This window comes from Cibotium barometz, chromosome 30 (assembly GCF_041138505.1).
Source record: "Cibotium barometz isolate CiBa-2024 chromosome 30, ASM4113850v1, whole genome shotgun sequence".
Taxonomy (NCBI): Eukaryota; Viridiplantae; Streptophyta; class Polypodiopsida; order Cyatheales; family Cibotiaceae; genus Cibotium; species Cibotium barometz.
Genome location: NC_141075.1, coordinates 24,283,046 through 24,296,765, shown reverse-complemented (window position 1 = coordinate 24,296,765; position 13,720 = coordinate 24,283,046). Strand labels below are relative to the sequence as shown.

General features: G+C 46.1%; 1 protein-coding gene across 6 annotated transcripts in view; it reads left to right on the top strand.

The window, feature by feature from the left end:
* LOC147621306 (uncharacterized) overlaps positions 1-11,896 on the top strand; it is a 30,038-nt gene extending 18,142 nt beyond the window's left edge. For 4 of the 6 annotated variants that reach the window (XM_086824024.1, XM_086824023.1, XM_086824022.1 and 1 more), the window contains 4 exons: positions 10,692-10,784; positions 11,245-11,388; positions 11,490-11,606; positions 11,698-11,896. In XM_086824024.1, the coding sequence (XP_086680150.1) occupies positions 10,692-10,784; positions 11,245-11,388; positions 11,490-11,606; positions 11,698-11,835 (492 nt within the window). In that variant the 3' untranslated portion in view covers positions 11,836-11,896. The remainder of the gene's footprint in view (positions 1-10,691; positions 10,785-11,244; positions 11,389-11,489; positions 11,607-11,697) is intronic. The other 2 variants (XM_086824025.1, XM_086824021.1) reach the window with 1 other exon arrangement.
* The last annotated feature ends 1,824 nt before the right edge of the window (positions 11,897-13,720 follow it).

The window sequence follows — 13,720 nt, the reverse complement described above, 5'->3', positions numbered from 1 at the left end:
CGTCATGCAGATTGAGTCTCGCTTTGAGGAGCGGACTGGCACCTCTGGTGGCCCTGATGGAGCTTTGGCAGCACGAGATAAAGGAAAGAATCAACAAAAGAAAGGAAAAGGGGGTTCTGACAAGAATTCCAAGGATTCCGACAAGGATAAAGACAACAAATCTTCAAAGAATAAGGACATTGAATGTCATTATTGTGGCAAGAAGGGTCACAAGTCACCCCAATGTCACAAGAAGAAGCGTGATGAAGCAGCAAAGAACTCTTTCTCCAACGGCGGTGTCTCAACCCAAGAAGGATGATGGCATACTTCTCTTAGCAGGTACTCGACGTATACTTGCTCTTGTGACTTCTCAGTCATGGTCTTGGATTGTTGATAGCGGTGCTACTGCTCATATGACACCCCATCGAGATTGTTCGAGGACTTCATTGCCAGATCAGGCGAGATCACTCTGGGTGATTCTTCTTCTGTGCCAGTGCATGGACATGGCACTATCCCCATCTTCCGTTCTAATGAGGACAAGAGGTACTTCTCTGACGTTCTGTATATTCCAGATTTGGCTTTTAACCTTTTGTGACTTGTCAGTGAGTACTCTTACAACTCAGGGTGCGGAGGTGATCTTTTCTCGTTATGAGATTATCATTCGTGATAAGGCGATTGGTAGCATCTTGGCTGAGGGAGTCCAAGATAGTGGTCTCTACAAGTTGACCGCTCTGCTTTCTTCTGGTGCTTCTTTTGCTCTTTGGCATGCTCGATTTGGTCATTTGAGCTATCAGCTTCTGTAGCGAGCTTCGGAGGATGGGTTGGTTGAGGGATTACCAACCATCAAGGCTCCGTCTACTGCTTGTTCCTCTTGTTTACAGGGGAAGCAACATCGAGCCGCCTTTCTGAAGGAGGCGACACACAGATCTTCGACATCACTTGCTCTCATTCATGCAGACTTATGTGGTCCTATGAGTACCGCGTCTTTGAGTAAGGCGTTGTACATGCTCGTGATGGTGGATGATTTTTCCAGATATACTTGGGTTTTCTTTCTGAAGACCAAGGATGAGACTTTTCAGCACTTCTGTGATTGGAAAGATGAGGTGGAAAAAGAGACCGGTCACTTGGCAAGGCTCTCAGGACTGATGGAGGGGGTGAGTTCACATCCTAGGAGTTTTAGCAATACTACAAGACACATGGCATTCGGAGACAGCTTACTACATCATATACTCCATCATAGAATGGAGTTGCCGAGAGGAAGAATAGGATTATTCTGGAGATGGCCCATACTATGCTTGAGCATTCTTCATTACCTCGACGTTTCTGGGCTGAGGCTTCTTCCACTGCTCTCTACATTCAGAACAGGTCTCCTACTGCTGCTCTTCCTGACAAAACTCCATATGAGGCTTTCCATGGTGAGAAGCCCTCCGTTGTTCATTTTCGGATATTTGGGTGTACGGCGTATGTTCATGTGCCTAAGGAGCACCGCTCCAAGTTGGACTCGAAGTCTCAGTGCATGACTTTTCTCGGATATAGCACTGTGTCCAAGGCATATCGTCTTTATGATCCTCAGGCCGGTAAAGTTGTTGTGAGCCGTGATGTGGTGTTCGATGAGACTCCTACATCTTCAGAGTGGGGTGGTGAGCTTCTTCTTCCTTCACCTCCATTTCCGCCTCCTTCTCCTCCTCCTCCTGCTTTCGCTATTTCTGTTACACCTCCAGCTGAGGATACTCAGTCAGATGATGATGACCTTGCTCCTCCTCCGGCGAGTTCGAGCAGATCTGTACTTGGTTGGTATTATCAGATAGTTCGTGATTCTGGGTTATATGAGCTTCCTTCTGCTCCTTCGCCTGGTTCTCTTCGGCGTTCTTCCAGAGTTACAGGGAAACAAATTCATGAGGGCAACATGTTTGTTAATTATGCTCTTATGTCTACAATCATTAATGGTCCTTCTAATCCCACTTCTATAGATGAGGCTCTTTCACATGAGCCTTGGCGTCGTGCTATGCAGGCAGAGCTGGATGCCATCGAACAGAATGGCACTTGGATTTTGGTGCCTCGGCCTCTGCAACATAAGGTGATTGGTGTGTGTTGGATTTTCAAATCAAAGTTCTGAGCTGATGGCAGCTTGGACAAGCACAAGGCGAGGTTGGTTGCCAAGGGTTATGCTCAGCGCCTTGGTGTCGACTTCGATGAGACCTTCGCTCCGACGGTCGAGATGACTACCATTCGCACCGTTCTTGCACTTGCAGGACATCATAGATGGCCCGTTTTCCAGATGGACGTCAAGTCGGCTTTCCTGAATGGAGAGCTTACATAGGAGGTTTATATTGATCAGCCGCCATGATTTGTTGTTCCGGGCAAACATGATTATGTGTACCGGCTGAAAAAGGCTTTATATGGTCTAAAGCAGGCTCTGCGGGCTTGGTACCAGCCGATTGATGAGGTCTTTCAGAAGCTCGGCCTGCGCCGTTCTCACATAGATTCGAACCTTTATATCCTCCTTGAGAGGGGGTTGATTGTTATCATTGTGGTCTATGTTGATGACCTCATCTTTACAGGTTCTTATTCTGTGCGATCCGTTCTGTTATGGATGCTTTGGAGACAGAGTTCGAGATGACGGATCTTGGCCTCTTGCATTATTTTCTTGGCTTTGAGATTTGGCAGACCTCGATTAGCATTTTCTTCTCTCAGCAGAAGTACACTCGGGAGATTCTCGATACATTTCAGATGACTGGGTGCAAACCAGTATCTTCTCCTATGGATGTTGGTGAGAAGCTTCCTTCACTTGATGCTTCTCCAGGGACTGATCAGGGACAGTATCGGGTTCTCGTCGGTTGTTTGGTATGGTTGACCTACTCCCGATTGGACATATGCTTCGCAGTCAGTTTATTTAGTTCCTTCTCATCCAAACCTCGTCAGCAGCATTGGCGGTGTGCTCTCAGAGTTCTTCAGTACTTGCGTGGCACTCTGGATTTTGGCATCTTTTATGGCCAAGGACACACTCTTGTTGGATTCCTCTACCAAGGCGGAGTACCGTGTAGTTTGTTATGCTGCATGTGAGGCGATATGGTTGTGGAGATTATTGGAGGAGCTCGGCTGTCCTCCTACCCGGATCTACTCTTCTTTGGTGTGACAATCAGAGTTGCATCGCCATCGCCAAGAATCCTGTGTTTCATGCTCGTACGAAACACATTGAGATTCAGTATCACTATGTTCATGAACGGGTTCTTGCTGGAGACTTGCGTTTGGAGCATTGTCCTTTCGCGGAGAATGCTACAGATTTGTTCACCAAGCCAGTTTCTCAGGCTTCCTTGGCTCCCCATCTTCGGATTCTCGGAGTTTGTTCAGCATCTGGTGCTGAGAGGGGGTGTTAGCATATTCATCCCCAGATTTTGCTCTTTTATGGTGCCCATTTGGTCCCTTTCGCATGGCCCTTGCTTGTGGGCTGGCCACCCCTTTTTTCTACTATTTTTTTGGGATTTTTCCGAGCCTTTCTGGCATTTACCAGTCGGCCATGTCCAGTAGCTCCAGTCGGCCTGTTTTGCAGCTCCAGTCGGCCAGCATTCCCTTACTATAAATAGTGGGTGCTGGCCTCTCTTTTCTCATTCAGTCTTGTACATATTTTGCTCCCTCACTTATGAGACTATCTGTGTCTCTTGCTTGGGACTGTTTTGCTTCAGTATATTCAGCATAGTTCTCTCTCTCTCTCTCTCTCTCTCTCTCTCTCTCTCTCTCGCTCGCTCTCTCTGTTCAGCACATTCTAGTGCCACTTTGCTTCCGCTCCGTGCACTCTTTCAAGGGGGAGGGGGCCGTCAAGGATATCGAGCATGGGGCTAGCAAAAGGCTCTGCAGAGCCTGCAAAAGGCTCTGCAGATCTGCCAGGCATGGGAAGGTGGGTCTGTGCCTCTCCAAGATCTCCTCAAGCTGGGGCTGATGTTTGTGTTGCTGGCGAGGTCTAGGGAGTTTGGGGTGTCGGGCTTGTTGTAGTGCCGTGGCCTGGTCTAGATTCACGCCAGAGTGGGGTTTGGGGGGGGGGGGGGGTCCGGCACTCAAGAATGTGTGGCTCGATGAGGCTGGTGGGGAATCCTCTCGTGGTTGGAAGAATTGAGTGATGGTCGCCTGGGGCCGGGGTGGGTGTCTCCCATGGGGTCTCCACTCCCTAATCAGTGAGTCTCTGTGGCGATGAAGCTCTAGTAGGAAGAGGCCCAGGCATCGTTGATTTGGGTAATCCAAGATCCTAGATAAGGGTCCAAACCCCTCTTTGAAGAGAAAGTGGAACCTCCATCAAGTCTCATAATGTACGGCGCATGTATGGCGCATCTGCATATGAAGTGCTCCTCTGAATCAACCTCCTACTGGCACATAGTGCATATCCTCTCCTCAGCACATGGGCTTGACATGGATAGATTACCGCCCTTCTAGTATGATGATGACTCCCCATACTTTACACTCTCCTGAGAGCAGAGGACTAGAGTTCTGAGACATGCTTTGATCCAGATGCACACCAGGGAGACTTGGTCGGGCCCCCTTCCCACCAAGATGCAATACTATAGAGATCATTTCCTTAGATTCACAGAGGATGGATTTGTCAGACGCCCAGGCTATATGGATGTACACACGTCTCACACTATGAGGGTGACTATTGGTCAGATCAGAGTTTCCTCTCACACTCTGGAGATTGAGGCAAAAAGAGCAGCACGGACCCCTAGAGAGGACAGAGTATGAAGATTATGCCACAGAGAGGTAGAGACAGAGGAGCATTACATATGCAGATGCCCTGTATATTATGAGATCAGGAGGGAGATACCACTGCTTGTTTAGAGAGGGTTTTGGCCCACTTAGCCGAGTGATGGAGTATCCTGATCAGAGATGCTTAGGCCTTTTCCTCCTTGAGCTACAGTGACATAGAGAGAGGCTTCTACAGGTGCAGAGCTAGAGATCCTAGCCATAGATCACCAGCTTCTTTAGGTCTATGAGTGAGCCACATCCCCCTCCCCCTGTATCATCCACCTCCCGACGAGGGCTCACACTACAGAGAGCCTCGGAGATCAGAGTTGCCAGGAGACCGCGACTACCCGGACGTAGACCACAACTACTCCATCAGGCCCAGTGTGCCCAGATTCATGCACGATACAACAGAGCTATGGAGGAGAGAGTCCAAAGGCTACACCAGGGCACAACAGATGTGAGAGTCCTCCTCGTCCCATGTCCCATGTATGATGCACTACACCCCACCATCTCCATTGGGTGGAATTAGTAGTATACCACCTATCATGATTGTAGATCTATAGCATGCTAGACAGTGTCTGCATAGTGAGATGCATATGACTAGGATTTGCTTTTCATTCCAGTTTTTCTTTCCATGATACTCAGGACGTGGACTTGTTGTATACAGATTTGTCTCATAGGTCAATCTGGCCTTCCATAGACGTTAATATATCTTTTCTTTTCTTTTTTTTTCCTCACGAAATATCTGCATGGCTCTCCCTGTCTCTATCCTTAGGCGGTGCAATGACAACGGCAACTAGCCCACTACAATCTGCATGGCATGTGACATGTATATGCCAAGATATCTGGCCCACAGTATGAAACCATCCTCTATAAGCCTCATGAAAGTATCCATGTAGTACTTTCGTCTGTGTGAGAGTGGCCCATGTGTTGTGATCCAGGTATCCTGTATGTATAGTCCCAATAAATCATATCTGATCACCCGATTCCTATCATCCTGAGAGAGAGCCTGATGAATGGGGAGTCCCGGTCATACTAGAGTGGGAGGAGGCGATCGGAGATCCATCCTGAGTCCTTGCCTCGTGAACTAGGTGCATACTTGGCTATACTGTGACTCTTGTCCATTTGCTGCTAGCTGCTGGGAGGACTGTAGGGCAAGCCTCGGGAGTCTCCAGGGGGGCATGGCAGTGATCCTATGAATGTATGTGGATAATTTCATGTGTGACCGATGGTTTACTATGTATCATACGGGAGAGCATCATGACTTGAGGCCTCTCTATCCTTGGCCATTTGGCCGCTGTAAGATTAAGTGCCCAGAAGGGTGCTCCATACATCAATGCTGGAATGGCCAAGGTGTCAAATAGCCACATCTTGGTCCTCGGCTCCTGGAAGTGGGCTTGGAAGCACGCTCTCTCCATGAGAGCGAGAGAAACATACCCTCGCATCAGTATAGCCTTTGCAGCATGGCTCATCGAGAAGATTGGTCCTATAAAAGTGACTCCCAAGTACACATATGAGTATGCAATCTCCACTGGGCTGCCCATGTAGGTGAAACTCAGTTGAGATGTGAAAAGAGGGGATGTGTTGAAGACCATAACCTTGGTTGTCCCAAGGTTTATTGTGAGATCCTGCTGTGCACAAAAGTCCTGTAACGTGTCAAGATGCCTCTGGAGAATTTGCAATAAGCACAATGTAATCAGCATAAAGTAGTATGGAAACAAGGATGCCTGCTAGTGATATGGCTCCTCCCCCTCCTTTATCAATGAAGGCCGAAATCTCGTCAATGTAGAGGCCAAAGAGAGTGGGAGACAGTGGGCATCCCTACTTCACTCCAATTGTACTGGAGATCTCCTCTGATAATGCTCTTGGGCATCTCACCCGCCCTATGACCGACTCATATAATGCCATGATCCCCCAAATCATGTCTGATGGTTCCCCCAAATCTTGGAGTCTTTGCAGTAGTCTGGCTAGAGGCACTGTATCAAATGCTTTGCGGAAGTCCACAAAGCAATAGTAAACCCGTTGGTGTTGTGCTCTGGCCTCCTCTATGATGGCTTGGAGGGTGAAGATGTGATCCAAAGTAGAGAATCACTTGCGGAAGCTTGCTTGCCCTGATGCTTTGTGCCCATGTCTCTCTCTGCTAGTGTGTTGAGCTCAAGCTCAAGTATTGACCCATAAGTTTCGCTAGTGTGGCCAATCATAATAGTCCTGTAGTTGTTGGGATCCACGGGATCTCCAGCCTAATGGATGGGTGTGATGATATGGGTTGTGTAGGTGGGTGGGAAGCCTTTTGAAAGAGCCCGGTTGAACATATGGGCTAGGAGGGGTGCTAGGGTCTCCCCCGCATGGGAGATGTGCTTTGCCAAGAGGCCCTCGTGGTCTTGTGATCTACCGTTTTTGAGTCTCCGGATGGCTTGGGCTACCATGTCGGGTGTGAAGAAGGTCGATGTGATGGGACGTGTATGTGATGGTGATGGGATGGGGGGCTGATCTGATACTTCGTATGGGGATCGTGCATATGTGTGCCATATGGATGGAGATGTGATGGGTGTGGGTGGGTGTTTCTCCCGGATTTTCTTCCAGCCCTCAGTACAGTTCACACCTTCGAGAGTCTGGTATAAGTCCTTGTATTGGCCCTTAACATGTGCTCGTTTCTTACGTCTGGTTGTGTATTGGTTAATCCTTTGAGCATCTTGCTATCGGATTTGGCCTGTTGCAACCTCGCGTAAGAGACACTCATGTGTTGTGCGGCATTCCTCGTCATACCAATCGTTCTAGGCATGGTGTTGTTGGGGTCTGGCGGTAGATCGGTTGGTGGATGGAAATGCGGCTATGTCAGAGGTGTGTAAGATTGTGGTGAGCTGAGGTGAGGTCGGCTAGTGGGAGATTGGGGTCTACATATGTTAGATGTCGGTAGAGATGGTCGGAGTAAGTCGAGTCCCCATCCTGGTGGAAGTGAATGTGGGTGTAGTGGGAGATGGGCAGTGGTGGTGAGGATGGTGGGGAAAAGCTGAGGCTGAAGGAGAGATAGGCATGGTCGGCTCCAAGGGGAAGGGGGGGAGGGGGGAGGGGGGGGGGGGGGAAATGGTGAAGGCGTGTATGGATGTGGCTAAAGCCGGAGATCCCATCAGGTAATCCACTATACTCGAGCCTCCACCATGTGGGAAGCATGTGAGAGCTCCGGAAGAAGGCCAATGGGTTTTTGTCCGCGGCCAATTGATATTGTGCCAATTCTTTCTATCTTTAGTGGTGCATTTGCCCTATCAATTACTTATTTGCTATACTAATTATTTCTATTTGCTACTTCCCTTAGTGATGTGCTTCATTATGGCTGAGTCTACCCTACATCTATGGAGGTTTGACAGAAACTCAATACGAAGGCCTTTGTGTGAATATATCCTCTTATGTGTGTGTGTGTGTGTGTGTGTGTGTGTGTGTGGAGTGCGTGTGTGAGAGCATATCTTGATACCGAGTTCTACACCCACTATTGGGCACTGATGACATTAGTGGGGATGTCGTAGTATCTAGTCCATACTATGCATAATGGAGTTGATAGTTATATAGTCTTGTGGGTTGACTACCATGAGTATATAACATGCACGTTCCTAAAAGGTGAATTTGGGCATGTTCCTGGATTCATCTAGGTATATATATATTTTATAACGTCCTCAAAAGACCCAAAGGGTCTATGAGACCAAATAGTAGTACAATAGCTCCATGGAAAAAGAAACAAAAATAAAAAGTAGCTACCTATGCTGTGAACATGTGAAAAGTAGTACAAAATAGCCATGTGGCCGACACAATATGCCAATATGTGAGAGGAGTGCATGATAATAGTACCATCCTCCTTTATGTGTGTGTGTGTGTGTGAGAGAGAGAGAGAGAGAGAGAGTTATATTAAACATCTCAAAAGACTCAATGGGTCTATGAGACCAAAAGTGATACAAGAGTTCCATGTGGTACTATGCCATGGAGAAAAAAACTAAATGATATTTGGAAAAAACTCGTTAAAAAATAGGCTAGCTATATCATCATCATCATCATCATGAGCATGGTGTGCACTATGGTCAGCATGTGAATACATATGAAAGATACGTCTCCTAAGTCGGTACAAGAAAAGGAGGGCTCGTGGGTGTGATAGCATCATCCTCATCTCATCTCATCAGATGACACATGTCAACACACACACACACACTAATGACATGTGGCACACTTATCTTATCCACCTATAAGTAGGTGTTCACACACACATACATATGAATAGTCTGGGCCAGTTGTGGAGGTGATCTCTGTGGCTGATGATTGCCTGTAGATGCCTGTACTTGCAGGCCTGAGAGACGAGGAAGTGGGGAGGAGGATTTCCTTTAAATAGGGCACTTAGGTTGGTCTTCTTGACTAATGAACAACCAGCCCACGACCCACTCCAGGCTGTACCCAACTGCTCTGTTTGCCGTGCCATCGGGCCTGTCCCAAACTGCCCTGCTCTGCCTGGCAGCTGTGTTTGGGCTGTCAAACTGCATGTGGGTCTTGTTACTTGTTCATACAAGTGTCTGGCGCTTGGCTCTTTGCCTCATTATCTGCCTGGATACTTGTACATAACGTAATTCCAAGTGGGTTACATATCTATGCATGACAATGCAGTGACTGACCGACTGACTGTTTAACCTCGTCCATAGTTGTTACGAGGCGTTCGAGGCGTCCACAATTTTTAAAAATAAATAAATTATTTGGCTGGTTTGAGTCTTTAGACGGGGGCTTTAAGGGCCCAAGGTAGCCCCTCTCACACACTCTCTCCCTCATTCTCTCCCTCCCTCCCTTAAGCCTTTCCCAAGGCAGCCCCTCTCACACACACTCTCTCCCTCATTCTCTGCCTCCCTCCCTTAAGCCTTTCTCAAGACCCAAAGTTCAAAGTTCAAAGTTCAAACTTCAAACACACTAGGATGATCATGGTTTTTATACCCACTTTTGGAGCTATCTCTATACTCTACCGGTTCATTTCATTTTACTTCCCTTGAATCTTGATGATATATCCAGATGATGAGGATGGAAGTTAACTGTGTACTATGTACATCTATATGTCCACATGGCACCCTAGTGTACTGGGTGCACATGACATTAACAAGCAATCTTAGTTTTACTAAGATTGCGTCTTATGTACATCTATATGTCCACATGGCACCCTAGAGTACTGGGTGCACATGACATTAACACACAATCTTAGTTTTACTAAATATTATCTTTAAGTTTAAAAGCACATCCAGAAGCATTCAACTGCATCTGGACCAGCCTCAAAGCAGTTGATTTACTAATGTGGGGCTATAAGAAGCCTTCCCCACTCCCCCCATTCTTCACCTTCATCATTGCCAACGAGCCCATTGAGCCTCTCTTCAAAGTTCATGAATGGCCAACAGCAGTGGGAAAATCAGCAACAGAGAATGACAAGGGTTCACTTGGGAGACCATGGTTGTTCTCGAGGTTCTGTAGTTCACTTTCTTTTTTTTCTTTTTTTCTTTTTTTTTTTTGGGGGGGGGGGGGGGGTGGGGGCGTTGTTGGTCAGCCTTAACCATTTTGCAGGCTTGTAACACTTGACACATGAGGATTTCCAAACACCCCCCCCCCCCCCACACACACACACAAAAACAAAAAGTAGTCCTCTAACAAATTGTCAAAAACTTATTTTTTGTGTATCCTCCACAAAATATTTGCGTTATAATATTGAGGGAATTGAGTAGAGGATTAAGGACTTGTAAGCATGGAAAGTTTATATTGCTGTTATTTAGAGTAGATGTGTTCAAATCTTATGCTTATGGCTATTTTTTTCTTTTCTTTAAAAAATAGTTGCTGTTCTTCAACGAAAAAAAAACACTTGCATTTATTAAAAAATTTGCTGCTAATTTATGTAACAAATTTGCCAGTCTTTTAAACCCAAAAACAATAATAATAATCAGCCTCCATAATATTTTTGCCACAATTGCTTGCAGACTTTCCCAGGTGCTCATGTCATCGGAGTAGACCTTTCACCTTTTTTTCTGTCTGTTGCCAATTATCGGCTCAAAGAGAAGCAAAATGCTAAGGTAAAATAATGAGTCACTCTGGTAGTGTTTAATTGTAAGACTTCTTCATTTTTTGTTTTGTTTGTTTGCACAGCTATGTAAGGGTGGCTTCACAAGTGGGTGACAGGCTACAGCAAAGTGTGCTGTAGTTTTGAATGGGGCAATCATAGAGCATCTCTCCCTGGATTAGTGAGGTTTGCAGCTATGTAAGGGTGGCTTCACAAGTGGGTGGCAGCCAGTTTTGATGAATGAGCCAATCATAGAGCATCTCTCCCTGGATTCCTGAGCTTCTACCTGGTGATGGAGAGTCACACAGGCTCTTTAGTGCTATCCATGTGCAGCTTGTAGAGATACAATCTCCCATTAAGTTGCCCACATTACAAATACTGCCTGCCCACCTTTTGTTTCTTGCAAGCTTCCCTGCCGGCTGCTTGTGAAGTCACCCTAAGTATTGTTTTCAGTTTTCTCTCTTCCAACTTAGTTCTCTTCGTGCTTTAAGGAGGAAAAGACAGCAGTACAGTTCCTGCATGCTGCTGGTGAATACACTGGGCTTCCGAGTGGAGCTTTTGACCTTGTTTCCCTTAGCTTGGTCTGCCATGAACTTCCTCGTGAGGCTACTAAACTGGTATGAATTTGAGGAAGCACTCTAATGCCCACCAATAGAGCTTATTTTAAAGTTTTTCTCACTGACATGAGCAAAGCATTGCTTGTGGTTTTTAACTTCAGATAATTGAAGAGGCGCATCGACTTTTGAAACGAGGTGGGGCATTGGCCATCATGGAGATGAACCCCTACTCTCCTCGTCTACAGAAGATGGTCCATAACATATTTGCATTTACTGCTGTATGTCCCAAATTCCTTGAAAGTTGTGGGGTTTTCTCTTCTTTATACATTATTACTTATCTAACATGATTTATGAACCATGTGTATACAGTTCAAATCAACAGAACCATACTTTGATGATTACCGAACCTTCTTTATAGAGGGAGCGATTGAAGATCAGGGATTTGACTTCCCAAGCCAGATGGAAAGCTCTCCGAGCCATCGAACCATTGTAGCCCACAAAAAGTAACGCACGCATGTGCATATTGCAAAATCTCTTTGAGCTCTAATCAAGAACCTCACATTCCAAAGTTGGTGTATAATTGTGTGTGTGTGTGTGTGTGTGAGAGAGAGAGAGAGAGAGAGAGAGAGAGAGAGAGAGAGAGAGAGAATATATTGATGTTTTATGAAGGGCCACAAGGGTCAGTGAGACCAAGGTGATACAGCAAGAGTGTATCTTTATCTTCCCAAGTAATCTAGCGTGTCTTTTTCATGCACATTGCATGAAAGCGCTAATGACCGGCTCATAATATAGGTTGAAAATGGGTGACTGTGAAAGGTAGATATAAGGGCGGCATGATACAAATGCAGATGGCTATGTATGAGAAGTACAAAAAATACACATGTAGCATCTGCTTCCGGCTTCTACAGTAAGAGTCTCTAGGTCACAAGCAGTTGTGGTGCATCTCAATGCCTCCCCATCAGTATGGATATCCGTTTCTGTCTCTTTGTCCAAGATCATCCCTTGTGAGGCTTCAGATTTCTGGTCTCTATCAGTTTGTTAGCAACATCTGCGGAGCCACAGTGAAAAATGTCTCCAAGGAGTGCAGCCTCATACTATTTGGGATACCCTAGGACTTGTCCCTCATTCAAGGCTGGATGACAGTATTGAATAAAACTTGGAAGAGGCTCAAAACCTCCTCAAAAAAGGCAATAGAGTACCCCATGGATTTCACTATAAAGAGGGCATTTGGGTGGTGCTCCTCTTTGTAAATCTCTCCAAAAACATACAATGTGTGAATGTTGCTGAGTTCCCATGACTTGCCATGAAGGCCTATCTCACATTCTAGATCATCAAAGGCAACGCAAAACACCCTTTATGGTAGTCATGGGCTTGGCAGCGAAGGGGAAGGGGAAGGGGGCTAATGGGCAGCCCTAGTGTACCAAGGGGGTTCTCGGAAGTGCTTTTTCCTTTTGCCCCCAGAATTAGGTGCAACTGTGGGAAAATGAGTAGAGGGCCAAGACTCCCCATGGGGATCCAAGATGCAAAGAAACCCTTCCGTGGCATGGTGCCCTGCAAGAAGGCCTAATCAATCATAGGCCTTCTTAAAGTGAAGGAGAAAAACCACGAGATTCTCTTGCTCCGTAGCCCCATATCCCACAAGACTAGAGAAGCCGATATAATGAATTAAGGAGTATGAGCTTTTAATGGACCTTAGTATCTTCTAACCAAGCATAACTTTTAGAAACATACCAGTGTTATCTCTACCTTTTAGGAAGAAGTTTAAAGGCCTTGTCACCAAGTGAAGAGGCTTGAAGTCATTCTCCACATCAAATCCAAAGAGGCCACTAGAAAAAGAGAAGAAAGTTCATGGCATTGATGCATTTTTGGATTTTGCCACTTCCAAGGCTTGAGTATGGATTCAAGGATGATACAATCCCAGATGCCTTTACAATAAAAGAGAAAAAAATGAAGGATTTGGGATGGTAGGTCTTCAACCTGCCAAATTGGCACATCCTTTCGAGTGTAGAGGCCACCAAGCAAGGACTACTTGCTTGTCATATCTAGTGGTACAACCCATCTCTTATGGTATTTTCTATCCCCTTTTGGACGATTCTTATTCCAGGCTAAAACCAAGATAGATCAGGCCTCACACTTGGAAAAAGAATTGAAAGAGAAATTTTGAAGCTGTGTGGTGCTTACAAAGGAAAAAAAAATCCACAAATGTGAAAGGCTTCTCTAATGATTCCTATTAGAGGAAGAACAAAGATAATGGTGGATCCTTCCAAGAGCCAAGCCCAACATTAAAGAGGCTCCTCTAATGCCAAACAAGAAGTAGCCCCAAGCAACCTTTAATAGGGAGAACAAAGACGATGGTGGATTGTTTCAAGGGTCAATCCCAACATTAAAGAGA